A 25,005-nucleotide genomic window follows, 5' to 3' on the forward strand; every position below is an offset into this window, starting at 1 on the left:
AAATTATTAATGTTGATCAATTCTTACAACATGTATTGATGTTTTTTTTTACTGTTGACCTACATTTATAATTTTTAAACATTTTTAATACAATAACTTATTATATTTTTGTTACCGTAACATCCTTACAGTAAGAATCTGAATTCCCGTAGTTTGCTAAACATCTGAACATCTGGTAGATGATTGATTGGTTTTAATGTACAAGTGTGTCAAATTAATGAAATAGATGTACCTATATATTTAAGTGGAAATTACATGATAGAATGATTGATAACATTAAACTATTGAGTTATAAATTATAATATTGCAGACTGCAGTAGTTTTTAAATACGTTTTTAATAACAATATTTTTATTTTTTTTTTTTCCCCATTACAGTTTTATAGCTTTTACTAAAAGATATATTGTATAAATTAAATCTTAAAATATATTATACATCACAAATACTATATAAAATTATATTTTTATAATTTATATTGATTATATAATAGTATAATACAATTAATATGATTTTTTAAGCATATAAAAACAATTGTAGTATAAATTATTAGTCGTACTTACTAAACTATTATTGCCATTCAAAATAATTGGAAAATATTATAGTCAACACTAAACCGTATAAATATGATAACCTTAACTAGCTAAACTATTATTAACAGAATCATGCATGCCAATAAATAACTCAATAACATACAAAGTACACACATATTCTAATTTCTTAAGTATAAAAATAAAATATTAACAAAAAATAAATTTGAAAAAACTGTCGCATTCCCTTTCGTAAATGTAAATTAATGTGTACCTATATGATACTTCTAATAGAAAACTTTAATAAACTTAAAACATAAAAGTATTAGTAGCCACAATAATGGAACAAATCAATGCAAATTTCATATAAGTAGCATTGATTATATATAGTATTATATACACTAGTATGCTAGTAGGTAATGATTTAAAGAGTCATAGTATAAACACACAATTAATTTATAAAAATTAAAATATTAATAAATCGCAACTTATACAATTCTAATAATCTCAAACTGAGACAAAAAAAGTATAAATTAATTACATTCAAAATATATTTAAAAGGACGTTATACCCGCATGTGTTTGTCTTACTATAACGTATACCATAACATTCATAACAAATTTTCGTTCAGCAGAACACATTTTGTAATATTCTTAGCTTTAAATTTTAGACTAGGTAAATTTACTTTAAAATTAAAGCTAACATCACAAAATGTGCAGCTGAATGCAAATTTGCTATGATGTATGTTAGTAAGACAGTGACAACACATGCGGGTACCTATAACGTCCTCTTAACAGAATTAAACAAAGCCTCCAATTATATTTAATTGGTTCATTTATCATGTTTTATAAAATATATTAAAATATAAATTATAATATATATGTAAATCGTATTATATTGTTACGCAGTGGCGTAGCCAAGATTTTTTTTTTTTTTTTTGGGGGGGGGGGGGGGGTAGTAATAAAATAAATCTACAACCGCGTTAAAATAATAAAATATGTGAATGATAATGATTATTATCACCAGTGCAGTCGATAACGTAAATACGGCATAACAGAATACATTTCACCACGAATAAATGATTGTATTCCTATATTATAAACATTATATTTTTGATAAAATACGGCCGAAGGGGGGGATACGCCACTGTAGTTACGTAATAATACAAGTATAATATTCTGTAAAAATAATTAAAAACAATACTGCACAAATATTAACTTCTAACGCTATTTTAAATTCCCATAACTTGAAAATAGTTCTATTTAGACGTATTATAAATAATTAACGATTTATGATCATTTTTAACATTTATGTAAATAGTTTTTTTCACCATAATTGCATTATTAGTTTTCACTATATTAATAATATATAATAATATATTCTAAAGCTTAAACAAGAAAATATTATTCTGAAGTAAAATGTAGTAGCTATAGGTATAGAATATATATGAACTCATACATAACTTCTTGTAAAACTATAAATAAAATTATATTCAACAGTTAATATATACATTTTTAAACAACCATAGATAATTAGGTTCTGAAGCAAAATAAAATTATTAAATATATTCAACGTGTAAAATTGATAATAAAAAAAATAAGTATTCAACTGTTGTTTTACCAGTTGAACTAGTTACATTGTTTTATAAGCTGATAAAAGTTGATATCACAAATAAATAACCTAGTTTCAGCGAATCAGTACATTAACAGCATCGTAAACAATATGAAATGTTTTAACAGAGTAGATAATAATAATTTGTATTGTACATATTAATAATTATTCATTTTTTTTTTTTTGAATTTTTGATGTAAATTATACAATTATTTTTACTTAATTTTGAATTAAAAAAAGCTTTTAAATTTATATAAATACATTTTAAATAGAAGATATGTATAATATTTAAATTTTAAGTGACGTAAAACATTTCAATATATATTTAAGAAAATTAATACTAAAAAATTGTACTACTTAATAGTTGATTACATTCAATTTAATATTACCTACTTATTAAATTTACTCAAAATGTTATTTTATTATAGGCACTATTTTACTAACTTCAATTTTTACTTGATACATGATGATGAGAATTAACACAAAATATTGTAAAAAGAGTGCTTGTTCATATTTTATATAATATTCAATTTAAGTTACCACTTGACCTCTAAACTAAACGGGTCAATAGGATGCTATATTTTTTTATTCTACTTTATTATGTATACTGAAATTAATAAGATGAATAAATAATAATTTATTGTACTCTAATTACAAATTTGAATTCGAGTGTTAAATGTATATTCTTATGTTTATAAATATATTATTTTATACATAAGTTAGTAATTGCATAGGAGTTCAAAATCATACTATTAATGTGTAAATAAATGTAAAAAATTGACTTCCAATAAACAAAATAAACATTGAAATAAATGTAGTAGAACAACAATATTATAATCAAATGTTCAATACTTAATGAAATAGTAAATAATTATATGTAACAAGTAAGTAGGTATAATGAATTAAAAATAAGTTACAATTAAAAATTCCATTTTGATTTGTATAAATTAAACATAACCCTGATTCTATTTTTGTTTTTTTGTTTTAGTAATATTTTTTTCTTAATTTATTATATTAAGTATTTTTATACTATTCAAGTTAGTTCATAATATAGTTAATTACAGTTTTATTAATTGTAATTTAATTATTTTTTATATGTACTTAATTGCATTAATTTTTTAATTTGGCAACTCTTTAAAATAAATTACAATTTTCTATAAACAATATTTTTTACACTTTATTCTATATATATATACTACTATATATTACGTATACGAAATATTAATAATAACAATTAATTATTAGCTTATAGCATGATTTGTCATAGTTCATAAATAACAATAATATGACACTTATTCAACTTTTAGAAACATATATTTATTTAAAAATATAAATTAATCTTTACTTTAACTATGATTTAACAAAAAATTATAATAGTTACAAAAATATACACACTTTCAGTTTAAAATTTTGTTAGGTATTTTATTAAAAACATTAGGTATTTTATTAAAAACAGTCTAGCTAATGCGAAAACACGATAGTCATATATACATTTCGAACAAATTAGTATAATAATAATTAAAAATTCGGTACCTACGTAATATAAGAGGTAGAAGTGGTACCTATTACTCGTGCTAATTCTACAAGCCATTCTAATATAGTTTTATATTGTCAGCCTACATTTGTGTTTATGAAAAATTAGTATAATAATAAAATCAATAACTATGAAATTTAGTACTGTATACCTATATTCAATGCATAATACATATACTATATTTTACGATACATAATAATATGTTAATATACTAATACTGTGCATCTACTTTTATATTTTTTAAATTAATAATTGTAATATACCGTTCAATAAATAACTTGGTAAGTAAAAATTGATCTTATATGTATATATACATTACAGTTAGTATGAAATAAAATAATACAAGTACAATATGTTATTCATTGAGGCACATACGCATTGTGCAATCGTCTCGCCGCACGTATAACAGAATTGAGTTATGTTGTCGCCTGAGACACACGGTTGGGTTGCGCCCACTCAAAAACGTCTCACGACCGTACGGAAAATAGAAAAATAGAAATATTGCAGTTATCTTTAATCGCCCGTCGGCAGCAGCTAACCGCTGGCAGTATTTTCCTGAAGTACGGTGACAGAAGCGGAAACCAATAGAGAAGGATAAAAATACAACGAAAGGACGATGACAGGGGACGAAATGTCTGATGCAGTGGAGGAAGGTATAGTGTAGCGGATTGTAGGGTGGTAGAGAGAGCGAGAAAAATACGAGAAAAATCCGTTGTTGACCGGAACAGACAGCAGCGGTGACAACGTAATGAACCACACACGTTTGTTGCTTCGGTCGGCGCACACGCATACTTGACCGGACCCCGTGTACATCGCTACGACGTCATGAATATAATGATTATTATTATTAATAATAATAGTAGTAGTATAAATAGTAATATTAGTGGTAGTGATGCTGAGAAAAATAATTCATTTTCTTTGAAAACTATTCTATTTTAGCTATACAATATACCCGCACCTCTCATTGAAATTGATAATGAAACAAAAACGTTTAGAAGTAATTTCAGAAACTCTATGTTATACTCGTATATGCCAAATTTAAGTATATGATGATTATGATGTGGTGATCAAATATGCTAAAGGAAATTAAACAAGTTTGAATAAAAAAGGAAGGTATAGGTCAACTCTCTTGTATCTCTACATCTCAACCGCCAACCATTAAGTACGAGTATATAATATTATTATATTGTAGCACATCCACAAACAAATCAATAATACATTATTAATAAATGGGTTTAAAACTAACACACATATTACATAAATTTAAAAAATATATAATGTAATGTATAATAACCTATATAATGTGACATAGGATAAAAATAAGGCTATGATAGCGCTGTATGTAAAATTTCAAAAGAAAAGGTCACCAACTTAGCAATAATCTCTATAGAAAAATTAAGTCCAAATTTGGCAATTAAACCAATTAAAATATGATGATATTATTGATTAATTTGAGGATTCAAAAAGTAGAAAAGTTAATTTTTAATACATTTTTGTATTGTACCTATTACTATATTTTATATTATTTACTTATTCATATTGTTGTAGGACGTAGGTGCTAGGTACTATATTTGTTAAGACTATTTGTGTAAATTTGAGTTTTAAATTTGGGGAGCTATATATATGCAATTGACGCGCGATAGTGACATTTTAGACGCCACAATTTTACTCTTCCTCGAGCCCTGCAAATCATCGGGACGGCTCTGTGTAGAGCACATAGAGCACATTCGGTGTTATTGTACAATATAATAAACTCGGGTCCATAATACAATATAAGATACACGAGGGACACGTGTAAAATAACATAATTTCATAATAGTATATATTACTCGAAGTAACCCATTATTCATAATATTAATATTATGTACTGTATATTACACTATATACAGCAATTACGTCACGAGCGCATTGGCGACGTATGTCGCGGTGCAATTAACCGATACGTATTAACCTTTCGGCTACCGACGCGCGCGCCAATTGATGTCCGATCTCGACCTCGACCCCGTCAAACTGTCGCAGCACTATACATTTAAAGTATATTATAATATATATATATATATATATATATATATATATATTCACTACATGTAAACGAGACCCGTTTTACAACGAAAAAACGTAATCTCTTTTACTTTATGATAAAGACTATTGACTAACTATAATATGTATAGGTACCTAATATATTAATATCACCATTTTGTCACCATCATCACTATTTGTAATTTGTAATATATTATTTATATTATAATAATTATTATTATTATTATTGATGCATAAAGCAGCGTAGTTGATAATATTCATCTTCACCATTTTGTTTTAACACAGTGCAGTGCCTAAAATAGCGTGCAGTACGACACTGTTAGTGTAGCACGAAATTTGAATAGTGCAGTACAAAATGAAAAAGTGTGATGATTATTTTAGTGTTATGTTTAGACTTTGATAATTCCGTCAATTAACCATATAGTTAAAACTTTTATTTTTAAATTTTAATGTTAATCTATGGTTATATTATTAATTTTGATATATTAATATACATATCTAATATGTGATAATACCATTGAAAAATACTGAAAATACCACGATATATGTAATGCTATAAGCAATAAAGGTTTATGATACTACAAATTTACTAGACCAAACCGCCAAACGGTGTAAATTTCCCCTTAAAAAGGCAGCCGGTGTGGTTTTAAGAAATTCGGTGTACTAAACCGATTTATAAATGCGTCACACCGGTTTGGTTTTATTCGACCATCATAACGAAGTGGTCGAGTAATACCGATCGAGATTTGTCCCCACCTTATTTAAATATTTCTCCTCAATAGGCATTCCTTTATTACATATTACATGTTATCACAATCACTTAAAAATTATAATTAATTCAATATTACATATTATTTTAAAATTAGTTAAAATAAGTTAATATAATTAAGATTTTGGAGTAAGCAAAGGTGTAAGTATTAGTGATTAACTTAATACTCTAATTAGTTTCTAGTTTATTTCGATAAAAATATGATTTAACAAATAATATTGAATTTGGAAAAATACAGTTTTAAACTTTTAAATATAATTTTATGTTCTACTTTTAATTATTTTATCCAGGTGATAGGTATAATATTATGTTAAATTTTCAAACAAAAAATTTTTTTTAACTTATATTTTATTTTTAGACAAGAAAAACTTAGGATAAAATTAAGTGAAATTATAAAATAGTGTAATACTAAGTTTCATTTATTTTAGGCCCTGCAGTGCACGCGCATCGAAAGATATTACCAAGTATGAAATTTAGTTCTGCTGATAATATTAGTACGATAAGATATTATTTTTCATAAAAATTCAATTACCTAAATATTATTTTATATATTTTTTTTCAGAATAAACGTACCATTCGGAATAATACCTACCGTATGAAAATAGACCAACTAAGGCAATACATCATAATTTTGTGGTTTTGAATGTAATTTCCTATTTGTAACCCCAACAGTAATACAAATAACCAAATTATTGTATGATATTAAATGACTTGAAAGTGGTAGGTACATTGTTAATACGAATTTTTTCAAAATTCAAAAAATATTCTCCCCTTTATAATTAAATTATTAATCATATAAACTATTACATACAATTTACGAGTATTGTATAATATTAAAAATCAGTAAAAAAAAATGTGTGCCTATCTTTATTATTAAACTTGTATATCCATAGTTATCACTTGCATTAATACTACATTATATTTAATCAACAATATAATCGAATGAATAAAAATAATTATTTAGAAAAATACCGATAATGTTCTACTTTATTACTAATTACTATAACTCCCTTAAAGTATAATCAGCACGATAAAATATTCTGATCCAAAATGTGCTATCAAAAAAATAAAAAACAAATGCACATGTAAAATCAGTACTTTTTTGTTTCATTCAGAATCTAAAATATAATATATCATACATTTCTAATTTGTAGGTAGTTAAAAATATTGATTTAATACATTAATCTTTAAAATATAAGTTTTATTACAATTATTTGTTTAAAAGTTAAATCGATTGTAAAAATGTAACATATTAACATATATTTAATATGATTGGTGTATTTACTATTTTCAAATAACTAAAATTATTTTTAAATGTCTATAAATATGCTTAAGTCAAATTTATTGTTATATCTATAAAAATTAAGGTTATGTTGGACTTTTAAATACAATAATATTTGAATAAATCAAACAAATAATACATAACAATACTAACATGTCTAATTAATGAATACAATTTTTAAAAAATAACTATAAAATTAACTATCATGCAAATATGTAATTTAGCACAATATTTTTTGTTTTAAGCATAATAAGAGGTTCCAAATATGTATACTAAATATAATCAAAATAAAACGAATATAATGTATACATTATTCATTTATTATCCCTCATGGATAGACATATTTATAAGATTTATCTTAAATCGCCAACTTAATATAATTAATAACTTTAAAAAAAAATCAAACATTATTTATAAAAAAATCTTATATTTATTTTATTTTAAATGTAGGTATAGGTAATTCATTCTTGAGCAGACAATTGTCGAAGTGTATAATTATTTTTGGTACGAGATATTAATGGTAAATACTTTAAGATTCTTAACGAAGTGAGAAATGTATTTATTTTACAATGATGTATGTTTTTTTTTTATTATTATTATTATTGTGTCTGTCATCACGATTTGGAGTAGAAATAATGCTTTGATTTTTGACTTCAGCCCTTCTTTGAAAAGGAAAATTCATCTAGTTGGTACTTTGAGGTGATCAAAAGTAAAAAATTTCCAGTAGTTTTCAAAATCGTTAGGAAAAACCATAAAAAGTGACGGAAAAATCGGAATTTTTATGCATAATCAGTTTTTTGACAAAATCGATTTTTTTATTTTGCTGTAACTCGAAAACGAATCATTGTAAATACTTGAAATTTTCACCAAATGTTTATTTTAGCGTTATCTATTTACGACTAAATTTTCAAAATATTTTGACCATTTTAAGCTAATTATAGACGTGATAATGTAAAAAAAATTCTAGCGACAATATAGAAAAAATGTAATAAGCGTATGAAATTTATTTTTTTAAGAAATCGATTAAAATATAACGATATATTACAATTTAAATATAAGTAATAATATAATATATCCTATTAATTATCCTTAACTGACAAATCACCTCCGTTCAGAATCGTTTTTCATATACAATAATACCTGTCATTGAATTCAAATCTAACACATCCATTATAGTGGCCTATTCTCCATTTCTACTATACAGCAGAGCGATACCCACTTTCCCACCGTTTTTATTCTTGGAACAAAAAAAAATAATTTTCAAGTTCAAAAACTTTTCAAAATATTTTACTATCATAACACACATAACACGCGCACAATCATAACATATTTTAAATAATTGTATAAAACTGCCATTATTTGTTTATGCCTACAACAAATTGGTTATATTTAATACATTTAAGAAAAATGATCATAATTATTAGATATAATAAATGGACTTTTAAAAATAGTTAATAGTGTTTACTATTAAATTACTAAAACTTGTAATTTACATATACATTTATACATACATTTTTCTAATATATTACGGAACTGATCTCTAATAAAAAATAAAAATAAGTCATCTGGCTATAATCATGAGCATTAGACACAGATAAGTACTTAATGTCTAAATGTATACTATTCTATTGTACCATTATTTATTTATTGATGTAAATCCTTGTAATTTGTTGTAAATAATTGTAATAATTATGTATTATCATTTGTTAAACTGTTAAAAATATTAATTAATATTATCAATAAGTTAGATGACCTTATCAAGACACTTTATAAATATAAAAAATAATAATAAATCTATGAAATTAAATAAAAAATTGTTTTATTTAATATAACTAGTTATTAGTAAAATATATCAATAAAAACAATGAATATCAAGAAAGTTTTTTTTATAATATCTATTTATTATTTTTGATGACGCGATAGAAATATTAGATTTAATATTTAAAAATAAAAATAAAATTTTGTATGAAAAATATTAATTTAATTGCAAAATTACTTAAAATAACATATGCAACTACAGGTTTACTTTAAACTTATGAGTACAATCTAAATCTAATGTTTTTTTTAATTACATAAGCGTAGGATGTAAGCTTAAAAAATTTCAATTTCAATTTTTTTTTTCATTTAAATTTTCTAAAAATATCCAGCAACATTGAAAATTTTCAACGACTAAAATTTACGGTTTTAGTAATAAATATTAATAATAACAATTTATAAAATTTATATTTTATAAATAAGTAAAGTTTACATTTGGTATTTTTATTTTTTTTAAGTAAGTCTGTAAGTTTTTAGTGTATAAATGTATAATAAACAAACGGTTTATTGTCTGTAATTTAAAAGAAAATAATTACAAAATCTTTATGAAAAAAATTGTGTTGTCTGTCTTACTAATGTAGATCATATCAAATTTTCGTTTAGTAGAACACATTTTGTGATGTTAGCTTTAATATTATAGTAAATTTATCTATTATCAAATTTGAAGCTAAGAATATTATCAAGAAAATATCATATGATTTTATTGATATTATCATTTTAAAGTGAGTTATGAGTATTTTAAAGTTTTAATATTTTACCTAGCTATAACTCACTTTAAAATGATAATATCAATAAAATCATATGATATTTTCTTGATAATATTCTTAGCTTCAAATTTGATAATAGATAAATTTACTATAATATTAAAGCTAACATCACAAAATGTGTTCTACTAAACGAAAATTTGATATGATCTACATTAGTAAGACAGAGAGAACACATGCGGGTATAACTTCCTCTTTAGTTAATGTGCGACCATTTACTACTGTGACCTGTAACATAATTCTGAAAATGCTAATACCTACTTTCAATAGGTATTTATGGGTATGTAGTATGCTGCTTTCAAAAAATGTTATATATTGTTTTCATCTAGAATTTTATTTCTTTATAATTTAAGATAAACTTCAAACAGTTCAAACCTTAAATAAGAGTAACATATTAGACTTTATCTACATCATAATATCATGGAATTTCTGTATTTTTAAACATCTGTTTGAATAAGTGTTGAAGTTTAGACGTTTACGCTGATACTAAATTCTAGTTTCACTTATAAGAATTATGACTTATCACATAGTTACAGGTACTTACTACAATTCTGAAGTAAATAACCGAATTAAATAACTGAATAGAATAATGAAAAATATTAAATAATATTCTTGATTTATATTAATATTATTAGTATTATATTTTATATTTTTATTATTTGTTAATAAGTACACGTATTCAGGCACCTACCAATATTATTCTTTAATAACAATAAAAAAATTGTTAGAATAAAAATTATAATACAATATTCAATCGCTACCTAAATTCTAATTTTTCACATCGAATAGCTAACTAAACTTAATTATTTAAGTAAATCATTATTGAAATAAGAATCATCGAGAAAAACAAACCATATTAATTTCCCTTTACATACCTACAATAGGAATAACCCTTGTTATTTAGTAGAAAATTACCACAGATTATAAACAACCAGAAACTTTGTTAAATATGTATATATTATAATATTATATAATATTATATTCGATATTAATTGTGCACGATTTTAAACAAATATGAAAATGCATCAATACATCATTCATTTTTCCAGCGCGCAAGCTTATAATGCAGCTTACACGTTTAAAAAACTTATTCTAGATTATTAAATCAAAACTAACAAACGTGTGCTGTTTAGAATAAAGTTATTAAAATAAATAAAACTATCCAAATCCAACAACTATCGAATTTATTGATACGGCCAATATATAGGTACAAAAAACAGATAGTAACATCCATACAAAATTCTCTCGTATTTTATTGCACAACAGTTATATAACTCAAACTAAAAACATATATAATAAATAAACACATAATTTATTATATTATATACATAGATATTTGTATAATATATATTATATATATACAATATACATAATATGTGTGTGTGTGTGTGTATATGTGTTTGTGTGGAAAAACAACAGTAATATTAAAGAGGTCAATCGAGCGGTACTGGAATTCCCTCTCGTTTTTTCACCATTTTGAGGGGTGGAAAGGTTTATGTGGGATGTTATTTCACTCTGTTTTTATACGCAGTGCATACTAATTGCTCTCAAACATGCACGTCATATTTTTACAAATATGTAATAGAGGAAACTAAACACACATGGAGATAATACACTTTTCACCTTCTTTTTAAATTACCTAGGTACTGATCATTACATCGGTAGATTTCATTTAAATCTTGTACTCACATTGTTATTACTGTTCACAAATATTACTATATTTATCGTTCACAATCATTTAATATTATAACAAAACAATAAAAAATAACATAAAAGTCACAGCTTTAATCATAAATTTAACAAATTATAAAAATTAAAAACAACATCGTATTATAAAAATATAGCAATTAATAAATTATCTCTCAATCACGTACAATTACTACCTACGCTATATTATTAATTGTGACAAACAAGCACTTCTACACTAGTGCACTATAAATAATTCCTGTAAAAATTAAAATGAATGCTAAACTCTAGTTCCACTCTCCAGGTACTGTTCATAAATTCATTAATCATCTATAATGACGAAGCGAATGTTTGAATATTTCAACTACTATATTGCAACAATTTAATCATTTTAGTTTTTATTACTATAAAATTTAAAAAAAAATATTTAGTTTGAAAAATTAAATGCGCTTTTGCTATTAAAACTTGGCAATTTCAGATTCGATAAGTTTCATCTAAAAATAATGTAAATGGTAGTACAGCACAGCATATAGGTACACACGATACACATCAAAAAATATTCTCCCCCATTGGTACTATTTTTATAATTAAACTTGTAAATTAGTTATAACGTATTATAATAATCCGTTTGTTTTTAATTAAAATAAAATACATTGAATTTTCATAACTTAAAAAATACCAAGGTCTCTTTTGTATTTTGCCTCAAATTGTTAAATATCTATAATAATCATTGTTCATTATTGGTACTTAATTTAAAATGTATTTTACTATTCAAAATATGTTTAATTAAACTCTCAATAATAATTTAATAATTAAAAATGTAATCAATAGAAATAGAAATACTGTATTCCAAACAGAAAATTTCCTTCAATAAAAAATATATTGAATACAAAAGAACAATCCAGAAATTCTCTGTAGCTTTCCACTTTGGTTGAAAATGTTATAATAAGCGTAAATAAAGTACTTCAAATTTATAAGTGATATAAATGAAAATCTTTAGCAATGTAATACTGCATTTCTTAACTATACAATTTAATTATTATATTAAAATTATAATTTTTTTTAAACTCATCATATATTTAAACGTAAAATGTATAAATTAATAGTCTTACACTAAAGAAGAGTTAGGTCAGAAACGTTAAGAACACAACTAAAGGGAGTTAATCCTCTAAGAAACTGGCAAAACAAATGGTAGCATTCACCCAGGATATAAAACTTAAGAAAAATAATAATATATCCTAAAACAGTTATGAATAATTATACTTCCCAAAAAAATAATACTAATTAATTATAATTTTTAAAAATGAGATACGCAGTATAAAACTGACATTTGAATAATTATATATTTGTATAACTATATAAATACAAAAAAGAAATAGTTAGAAATAATGTTGTTTTTATATCATTATGCTAAGTTCTTTAGGGCGTATTTTTCATTATGTATAATATGTGTGCAATTTTTTGTTTAACATAAAATCGACATTCCAAGGCGATGCTTTCTAGACTGTAAAATGCCCGCAGGAAAGGAGGAAACCCTCTCCAGTTTACCTCCGGGGAATGCAAAAACGAACAATATATCAAAGTCCCAACAGACTTCAATAGTGTTTTTGCATAGGCTTACAGACGTTTTCAAACTAACAACTTAAAATATGTTTATGAAAAATGCAATAGAAATAAGCAAATTAAAATAGGCACTTATTTAGGATTTGGCTAACTGAAAACAACACACGTAGAATGTATGTAAGTACCTAGTAGATTTAGCAACAACGATAGTTGTTTCCAAAAGTCTGTGTGTATACCTGTGACAATTACGTTGGCAATGGATAACAATCGGAGTTTACATTATTATACAACGTTATTATTACTAAAATGTTGTTTATTTTAACCTTCAAAATGGTATTTAATTTTCACGTGAATCTCACTATGACAGATTCTGACTATAAATTAATTTTCCTTTAAGACAATCAAGAACATCTATAGGTTTAAAATACTTTCACATTTCTTAGTATAATGATTAATATGAAATGGTTAAAAATAATAAATTTCTGTCACTCAGAAAATAATATTGATCTTAGCCCATAGTCCCATGATTCTCAAATACACAAACTTAACCAGAATCAACCAAGATCTTCAAAATATAAAAATACAAAGATATTTGAAAATAAAAAAATGTTATTTTAAAAATCACAAAATATCCTATCAAAGAAATTTAAATGAACAAAATAAAATAATCAGCATTCTATAAGTGAAGGTCATTTCTGAAATAATGAATATAAATATATAGTATACATTGCATCGTGCGACTCACCTACAATAACACACGACTGATTTATTAAATAATAATACATCAACCAACAAGTATATTCAATGGATATTAAATATTACAAGAGAATCTTGAGTCCTTATTTATATTTTAATTTAATAAACCTATAGTTTTTATATTCTTACTGCCTACTCAGTGCCTAGTACCTTCATTATCTATCTAAAATATTATTATTATACACGATAATTACAAGCGTGTTGGTTATCAGCCATTACGTGTCTAAGTATTATTTATTTATAAAATACAATTAATATATTTTAATATTGTACCAATATATCACTGTGGCATACCCACAACAAGCTACATTCATGTTTTTCCATAAATCAAAATTATTTTTATTACTAGCTTAACTGTTCTATCTTTTGCCAATATTTAGTTAAAATCAAAATCTTTTTTTAATATGTAACAAATTCTTATATGTAACAGAATTTAATCGATTTTCCATCACGTTGAATTTACAGTTTACTTTCACATTATTTTGCTAATACATTAAAATTATATCAAAGAACCATTAGAGCTATGTGTAAAGTAAACAATCAATGAATAAAACCAACGTATGCGTAAAGTACACGTACATCTACACAATTTACAGTATGACCAATAGGTTACACTTACGGTTTTTTAACAAAACGATTTGTAACAAGTGGTAATTTTTCATAATTTTTTACTAAATATTATTTTATTCCTATTCTCAAACAACCATGTATTCAAGTCTATATACTAGCTTAATCAGGATGTTAATAATTTCAAGATAGATCTTTTCTGAATCTGAACTGGACATTTTATAAAACCCAAAAAAATCAATCGTCTACTAACGAGTTTTTAATTATAAGAACATTAAGATTTAAAAATCAATGCATACCTGCCAAGTCATATTGTCGGAAGTTCGCGTAAGGAACCTTAACAACGTATATATACATTTATATTAACTATTGCCTACTAAATTAGCCTACGTTGTTGATTATCAATATTATGTTAGAAGAAAAAACAACTATTTAATTTGATGTAACTCGTTCTTTAAAACAGTGCCATGTGCGACTAACTGCGCGGCGCAGACAACCACATAACACACCTATAAATTAACATATTTTATGTATGAAATTTACCATCAGGCATCCACGAAACGGAATGATAATAATACAAGTGTGCTAATAATACATGTTTTATTGTGTGAAATTAAAACGATTATCGATTCGAACATTTCGAACAAAGCAATACGTATTACTACAAGATGTCAGATGAACAATTGATTGATTTACGGAAAACGAGAAAGGCTGTGTTTAGTTTTAAAAAAAAATAGATCTTAGATCCCGAACCAATGTATACCACTGTAGAAGTGTGAATCAGCCCCTGTCCCAAAATCATTGTAAGTACCTACGGGGTTATAATAAAACAACGAAAAACGTGTTAAAAATGTCTATACGTAGCAGACTACGTATACGCACACGTATATTTTGTATAGCGATCGCTGTAAGCAGTATGCCGTTATTAAATACGTGAAAAAAAAACCATTTATTATAAACCAATTTATAATGACGACGACGAGCGTACACCGGCAGGTACTGTTTACCGTGTTTACACACTACAGCACGTTTGTCCATATTTTATCGTAAAAAGACGCGTAATTTCAACACGCGCCGCGTCTACAGCAACACATTATTGCAGGTTCGTGTGACGAGCTGTAGTCGGCGGGCGGCGGCGGCGGCGGAGGTCTGTTTGACTGACATCCATATGGTCGCACATGTTGAACCGCTGCCGCGGCCGACGAATGCCGCCGCCACCGCCGCCGCTGCCGTATTGTTATTGTATAGGTAGGCCACCGTCGCCGCTTTGAATGCGGTCCGATAAGCGGGCGCGCGCGACCAACATCATCGCCGGTGAGTGGAACACACCGAATAGAGTAGGCCATTACATAATAACAATATTATTATTATTATACAGTATACACAATACACGAATATACGCGGTTGTGGCCACGCGATAACCTCGCGTATCCCCCCACCTTTATAACGAGCGAGCGCCTACGATGCCGAGCCGCGCGGGAATCGCTATACGTTACCCCGCCACTGTTTGAACGGCATCACTATACAGTATACGGTCGTACTGCACCAGTCAGTGCAATATTACGCGGTAGGTACGTAATTGTTATTGATACTATCATTAGTTATTAATATTATATTACCAATATTACAAATATATGTGATATTTATAGATCGGTGGCTACTGCCATAGATCAATCTCACCTTGGCCACTTGGAAGTAGTCGGGCCGGAGCGTCTCGACAATATCCTGGTCGGGTTTGATCTGCGGCGCCACCGAGGACCGTATACCGTCCAAAACACCTTTGAACGTGAACTTCTTCATGTCGTCAGTCGCGTATCCGTCGCACGTTGTCTGACGACAGCAACAATAACAGGCAACAACAACGGTAACAGCAACACACGCGCGCCGCCGTTTACCACACGATCATAATAATATTATTATGTCTAAATTTCCTGGCGCCGGGACAGCGGTTAACCGGACCGACCGGTACACGACACGGAGGGAAAAAAACCACCGGCGAGTTCAGTTCGCCATAGGTTCGTCACACGCGTTCTACGACGAAAAAAAATGTACAATAATATAATAATATGATGTTATACTATATATATTATGTCTCATCAATTATGTTCTTAAAAAAATATGAAATAATAGTATACAGGCATCAAATATTATTTCGGACGAAACGCGCCGCACACACGTCGGACGACGACTGACTGCAACGATCGTACTGTGTACACCGAGAAACGCGACGCACGAAATGTGTACCGCGTAGCCGTGCGAGCGCGCGCGGGCGCGTGTGTGCGTGATGTATATTATACAGTATGCGTGTACCTTCGCGCGGCGCTACGTAGAGCACCGCGACGGCAACGACTGTGCCGTTTCCGCGTATACTGCACCACCACCGCGGCCACCGCCAGCAGCACCACCACCAACGGCAGTTATCTCGCCGATATAATATGTGTGAGTGTGTATGTGTGTGCGTGCAGTATTATCTCGTTATCTCGCGGCGGACAAATGTAACGTGTCGCGCGCGTACGGTGACGGAGTACGACGACGACGACGCACGGGCCACGGGCAGACGCGGCTCAGCGTCGACCGCGTTCCACTCGGTACTGTGGACGCGCGTGCGCTCCCCCGTCTGCCCGATACTCCGCTTTGTGCGGGTGCGTGACGCCGCCGCGACGCCGACCGCCGGTGGGGGCGCCCTGCCGGTGGTGGCTGATAAAAGTTTACTATAATATACGCTACGGGCGCGTACCTCCCGCCGCCGATCCACGAGCGGTGTTCGCGCGAGGTTACGGCGGTGGCGGCGTTGTCGGCGGCGGCATCGGTGGAGGGTAGTGGGAGGGGATTTGTACGCGCGTAAAGGTGTTCGGTGTTGGTGGTGGTGCGCGCGGCGGCGGGGGAAGCTTGCTGCTGCCGATCCCGGGCTGTCGCCAATCGTTAAACGGCGGCGGCAGCAACGGCAACGACGACGACGACGCCACCGGAGCCCCTCAAAGTAACTCGGGCATTTTACGTGTGTGCGCCCTCTCCGCGCATCGACATACACACACACACACACGTGGGCGCGCGCGCGCGTGGAGGGACACCGACAAGTCTACTCTGACGCGGACCCTTCGACCAGCGAGTGACTGGCGGCGCCTCTTTTTCGCGTGTGTCTGTATGACGCGCGCCCGGGCTACCCTCATAATAATAATATATTGTAATATTATCATAAACTATACCCAGCATCATCAGTGATCTCTGGATTGTCATCTGCGTGTGTAATGTCATGTTATATACAACATCAATACGTGCGCAAATCGATTTTTCTTTTTTACACCACCATATAAACGAGTCCGAAAAAAAATCAAAATATTATAAAATCCTAATAAGCAGACACCATTGATTTTCCATCCCCATAATCGTTTCGTAGTTTTGTAATGAATTGTGTTTTTATATACGTAATTATTATGTACTACCTGACCTAACCATACCTACGTAAGTTACGACCTAGTTAACACCAAAATTTAAAGGCTGGTAAATTTTAAACCAAACCAAATAGTACATATTTATTTTTAGTTTAGGACTTTGGAAAGAAGAAAATACCTATATTAATGAAGGTCGAGCACAGTACTTGTGATAAATCCAACCCTGAACGTAACTATAGCCTAACTTAGGTAGATGCTAGAGAAAATAGTTGGGTCTATGATCACTGCAAATGCATTTATTAGTATTTGTAGATGCATATTTAATCAACCTATGATGTACTTATTGATATTAATAAAGTTTTTATTTTTACTTAGTTAATTTTGATAAACATTTAATTTAAATAAAAATTATGAAGGAATAGGGGAGGAGAGACAAAACACTCCATGGGATTTATTAAAAATTTTGTTTAAATTTATTTAGGGCTCTAGCTACTGTAACTTCAAATCTATGTACGTTCATGTCCGTACTTCAGTTCAGGCCCAAATCGTCGACACAATTTATACTTGAAGATTTTAACGCATAATCTATTCGACCATTCCCAACATATTATAATTATATATACCAGAAGTGATTATAATACCATATTTTATCTTAACTATAATAATATATCATAGTTATAAGTATTAATACTGTATTATATAGATGCATATTTTAGTATAATAATGGTTGTTAATAAAATTATAGTGTAATTTAGCGTTATTTATTGTAATTGTATACATATTAACAATAACAAATTTTAATTTAATAGAAATTAGTGACCAGAAAATACCTGAACTCGGAAAACTAATTGTAATAAATAAGTAATAATTTTTTTTATAGTTACTAGCATCGTATAATTTGAATATTTGATCATATAATTTATTGACATTTGTTTACGAAATAACCATGCGAAATTGATAAGATAAAATTTCGTTACATTTTATTACATTGGATGATTTCAAATTAGTTATATACTATTACAAAAGACTAATAAGACTACCTAATTAGAAGTACACTAGTACCTTGCTAAAAATTACCAATTTTGAATCAAAATGAAATAGTTAAGGTGGCTATAATAATATTTCACTGACCTTATAGGTATCAACTCGAATTACTAAATATAATACAGTACTTTTTTAATTGAACAACGCTCGTTATTTCAAAATCTATTAATATTTTTAATTAATAGTTTACAGTCAAAATAAAATAATATTATTCTTAAAATCAAAATTTTAATTCACATTATAAAGCAGAATATTTTTCAGGGTATTTCGATAAATAAAAAGCGTATTTAAAGTTTAGAATTAGTGGAGTGGAATGGTATGGGAAACTCAAAATTTTAGTCTACTACTACACTCACCAAAACTTTGAATACTTATAACTCAAAAACTACCCATACAAATTTCAATTTTTATATGTATCGAAATACTCAAAAAAATATTTTACATCGGAAAATAAAATTAAAAATGTTTGTTGACATACAAAAAAGTAGAAACTTATAAAATTATATCAATAAAAATATAAAAAATACAAAAAATATAATTTTTTAGCTGGAAATTACGTAAGAAAAATATTTTCAAAAACATTAATAGATTTTGAAAGAATGAGTGTTCGACGATAAAAAAAATTACTCTAAAATTTAAATACATAGTGGTTACCTAATAAATGATAACAAGTAGCGAATATATCTATACCGAATACTCTAATAATCTATGTTCAATGAAAATATTACAACCCTTACATATAATTACTTATTATTATTTATTAGTAGCTAATTTGTTATTTTGTAATATTCAATTATACAATAAATAACAATTTAATGAAAAATAAAATGGAGACACTAAGTGTCACATTTTCAAGATTAAGAATAAAAGTTATTTTCAGACTTTTTATTACAATTCACATTATCTACGTAAAAATATAATTCGTTATATTTGAATATAAATAAATCATTTATTTTACCTTTTATCTGTATAATTATTATAATATGCGTATAATACTTGCATTTTATCAAAAACCACTTTACCTATAACTTCATGGTCAAAAAAGCAAAAATGGACAGTTATTTTTTATAAACTCATAGTGTCATACTAATGTACTATATAAAATCATCTTAAAACAAAATATATACAATTTCATCTATACTATTCATAACATATTTATATATACTAATGAAATATATACAACATACTGGATTTTTGTATAATGGAAAAAAATGTGTTTTCTCGCTTGTTGAAATCTTATTTTTATTACCTTAAATTTTAATAAATAACTTTATGATTCAAACCTTTTTTTCTTATATAAAAGTTATTATTTATATTAATTAATCATTAAAAAATCTAATATATCAAATTATCAATGTTTTGTTCGTTTATTAAACAAATACCTATACCTATATATTATATAATAATATATTATTAAAACTCAATTAAAATTCGCCAAAATTCTATGTGCCTATATACCACTATTAATTTTATATTTTAAAAATATTAAAAGAGAAAAGAAATCAACGAATTTATTAGAATTATATTTATTTTCATTTATATTGTATTATATGGATAATTGAAAATTTTAAATATTTTGAAATACTTATAAAAAATCTACTTCATAATCACATACATCACATTATTACATTTCACATTTATCATTCAGTGGTAGAACTGTAGAAAAGATGAAACGAGTATTTATTTTTTATTTACAGACATAAAATTGTCATAACATTTATTTTTTCAAAATATATTTTAACACCAAGTACTAAAACATAATAATTAATAATACAAACCCAAATTATATTTATTATATTTTATTAATTTTACTAGCAGGATCCATTTATACGTAGACCATAGACATGTACAGTATATTTAAAGAATAAAAGTTTTTATAAACTGGAAAATTATTAATGATATTTCATTATGAAGTAATACCATATGATACATTATGTTATCATTAACTTATTATTAACTGGTCAGCAGCAAAAATCTACCAACACTAAAAATGTTCAAAGTTTTTAATGTTTCATATATTTATAATATGTATTGACATAAAAATGTTAACGTCATAGGCTCGTAGATAGAACAATTATATTTTTCATAGTATAGTAGTTTAATGTTTTATTTTGTATTTTGGTAATACCAATTAACTTTTATATAGATAAATGTTGGTTCAAAACAAAATAGGAAAGAATTTTTTTCTGTTTTGGCTTTTATGATTCCATTCCCCAAGTGCTATGTTTGTTATATTATCTTTATTTAAACTTATTCGTTTATCTTACTCTATGTATTTTGATGAAATGTGCGAGTTATCGAAGAGTATCTCTTCATTTTCCCTAGTATCATTAGGACTCGTGTAAATATACTTCTCAATTGTCAAGTGCTCTTTCTGCTCATTCAAATTCATAAGTTTATCTTTTACTATGTCAACTATGAAATTGAGTATAATAACATCTTTCATTATATCTACCTAAGTACTGTGTACCTACTTATGTAATTTTCGTTCGATCAATAGAACATTCATAATAATTCCATGCTAATTATAATACTCCTAATAATAACCTCCTACGTTACTTTTAAATTTAAACATGATAAATTGATAAGATGCCAAAAATTCCAAATTAAGTTACACCAATTCACGATAATTACGTGCTAAATATTTAGGGAAAAAACTCGCGGGGAAATGTACCATATTCTTTGTATTCAAAAAGGGATTGAGGCTGAAAAATATAGATTTCCCGGTCGGTCGATTGTCCATATCGGTATTTACTATTTTGCTTGTTGCCTACAGGTCGGTTAGAGCTGCTGTTTATTGATCGTCGCAGATAGCCAGACCCCAGCGAATTAAACTAAACTAATCATTACCATATAATTACATAAATATACATTATTTTTTATTATATTATTATTATATTATATATTAATATTGGTTCTTTTGGTAAGCAACGAACAGTAATCGATAATACTGATAACAGATAAGCTTTAAAATGGTTCATACTACCTGTTCATCAACATTTGGTATTTGAATATTAAATACCAAATCTTCTTCCTTTTTCTGATAAATTCGTTTTATAACATAATATGTACATTGTACAATGTACAATATATTATTATCAGGGCTCGGGACTTATAGCACTTAAAATCATTAAAATAAGCGCTTAAAAAAGCTCTTAAAAACATCATTATAAGCACTGAAATAAGCATTTAAAAAACTTGAATTTGAGCAAAATATTTAATGAAAAAAAAAATGTATTGATACAAATTAAAAATGATTAAAAAAAAAAATATAAATCTTTAAATTATAAAAAAAATCAAATTTTATTATAGGAGACATTTTTCCTTATTGCTTAAAGATTTTCCAAAAGATTTTCTGAAAAATAAAATATAAACAATATTAATATTATAAATAGTTGAAAAAAAAGTAATTAATTTAATCTTACCGTCATTATTGCATTGAATTATCAAATGTTTTTTGAGGTTTTCAAATACAAATGACCTTCTGTTGTTCGATAATATTGTTTTATACGCGGAAAATGACCGCTCGACATCTACTGATGTAATAGGCGCATATTTAAAGTACACAATATCATCGCTGGAGTAGTCATCTGGAAATTCACTGAAGTCATCTAAATTACTGTCATTTTCACCGTCAAGTATTTTTGATATTTTTTCTAAAATCTTTAAGCCATTATTTTTTTCAAAAACTTTTTGCAGTTTAGTTTGAACTGGTTTTCCACGACTTCCTTTTAGTAAATAAAATTTCTGTTTCACATTTTCAACCACAGCAAGTGAACAAGACAATGTAACATTTTTTGTTTGTAGTTCTTTAATAGCTTTAGTAAGAACTTCAAAATTACTTTTAATATAAGCCAAATCTGCTTCTAAACCCGATTTTACAATGCACAATTTTACTTTTTTAATGCTGTCTGCGTCGTTTTCATCTAGACAACTTACTACATGACGAATTGTTCTAAAATGTTCGCAATAGTAAATTGCAGCCTCTATCCAAGAGCCCCAACGGGTAATAACTGGTTCAGGGGGTAATTTTATACCAGGAGCTTCAGATTTAAAGATTTCAACACGATAAGGAGATTTTCGAAATATTTTTTTCATATTAGATATTAGTTCGTCTACTGTAACAAATTGTCCACGAATTTCTTCAGCGATTCTATGAAGTCCATGAGCACAACAAGTTACGTGTATCATTTTCGTATAAATATTTTTTAAAACGGTACCTGCCTTTACCATATAGGGAGCGGCGTCAGATAAAAATAACAACACATTATTATACTTTATATCACCTGGCCATATAATGCCCATAGCTTTTTCAAACAGCTTGCAGATGGTTGAATGATTTGCTTTTTCTAGTTCTTCTGAATGCAGTAAAAACATACGTCCTGGACCATCGGGTCTTAGAATTCCAACTATAACGTTGGCAATAAACCGGCCTTCTACGTCACATGTTTCGTCAATCGACACCCAAATTTTATTTTCTCTTATTTCCATTTTAATTTTATCCATATTAGCATTAAAAATAGCATCAATATAACCTTTACGTAATGTTGCTTCCATAGGAATATTTTTACCAGTATATTTCTCTAAAAATGCTCGAAATGTATTGTTAGAAAGCTTGTTTAAGGGAATATTAGCAGATACCATTGCTTGACATAAATCCATGTTAAAATCGGATTTTGCTGAATTTTGGTTAGTTAGTAGTTGCTGTAATTTTCTCTGTTTTTGATCATTCTGACGTTTGACACTCTTTTGATGTTTCTCAGTTTTCAAATGTTGGGATATATTATATTTTTTTTCAAATTTAATTTTTATTTCACACATTTTACGATATAAGACATGCCCGTCTGTGGAAAAAATGTCAGATCCAAATTCAGTAATGTATCTTTTTAGAGAAGCACTAGTTGATAATTTTTCTTTTCCCATATTAATTTTAAAACTCGAACACAAACGACGACGAAAAAATACGGTGAATGTCGAAGTATTAGAACACATACAACGACGAAAGAAATACGGCAACGAAAACAACGCGACGAACGTGAACGATAACCGACTACTAAATAACTAAATTCGGATATCAAAACATTATTTGTATTTAATTACTATATTTATCACGATTGTAACCCCAGACGGTCAAATAATATTATTTTTATAAACTAATAAACATGAACTCAATTATTAATTCCCCAAAATCCAGTTCTATTTTGAGCGTTGGAATATTTTTGTTAACCCTACAATAATGCCGCGGAAGATGACGGACTAAGCGATAACATAGATAAAATAAGAATTATTTTTAATTTAAAATCTTTCATAAATTCATAAACAACATTACAAGAACACCCATAAAAAATAGAAAAACTCGTCAAAAAAGCAAAAATAATCAGAAAAACTGGATATAAGCATCTTTTTGAAAAATCGTTGAAAAAAGCAAAAAAAAGCACTTTCAAATTTCATAATTAAATGTGTTGTAACATGACATACACTTCCATAGCACTCTGCTACATTTTAAGTCAATCCATAAAAATAAGTAAATGCTTTAAGTCCCGAGCCCTGATTATTATTATACTATTTAAAATAATTCTAAATTATACCCATATAGTATACATACCAGGGGTGGTAAACATGAAATACAATTATATTAAAAAGACGTTATACCCGC

General features: G+C 27.6%; 1 protein-coding gene across 4 annotated transcripts in view; it reads right to left on the minus strand.

Annotated features, from left to right (window-relative positions):
- The window catches only part of LOC132929325 (syntaxin-binding protein 5), a 136,424-nt gene extending 118,924 nt beyond the window's left edge, over positions 1-17,500 (minus strand). For 3 of the 4 annotated variants that reach the window (XM_060994606.1, XM_060994605.1, XM_060994604.1), the window contains exon 1: positions 16,594-17,500. In XM_060994606.1, the coding sequence (XP_060850589.1) occupies positions 16,594-16,713 (120 nt within the window). In that variant the 5' untranslated portion in view covers positions 16,714-17,500. The remainder of the gene's footprint in view (positions 1-16,593) is intronic. The other variant, XM_060994607.1, reaches the window with a different exon arrangement.
- Between the last annotated feature and the right edge of the window lie 7,505 nt (positions 17,501-25,005).

This window comes from Rhopalosiphum padi, chromosome 4 (genome assembly GCF_020882245.1).
Source record: "Rhopalosiphum padi isolate XX-2018 chromosome 4, ASM2088224v1, whole genome shotgun sequence".
NCBI lineage: Eukaryota > Metazoa > Arthropoda > Insecta > Hemiptera > Aphididae > Rhopalosiphum > Rhopalosiphum padi.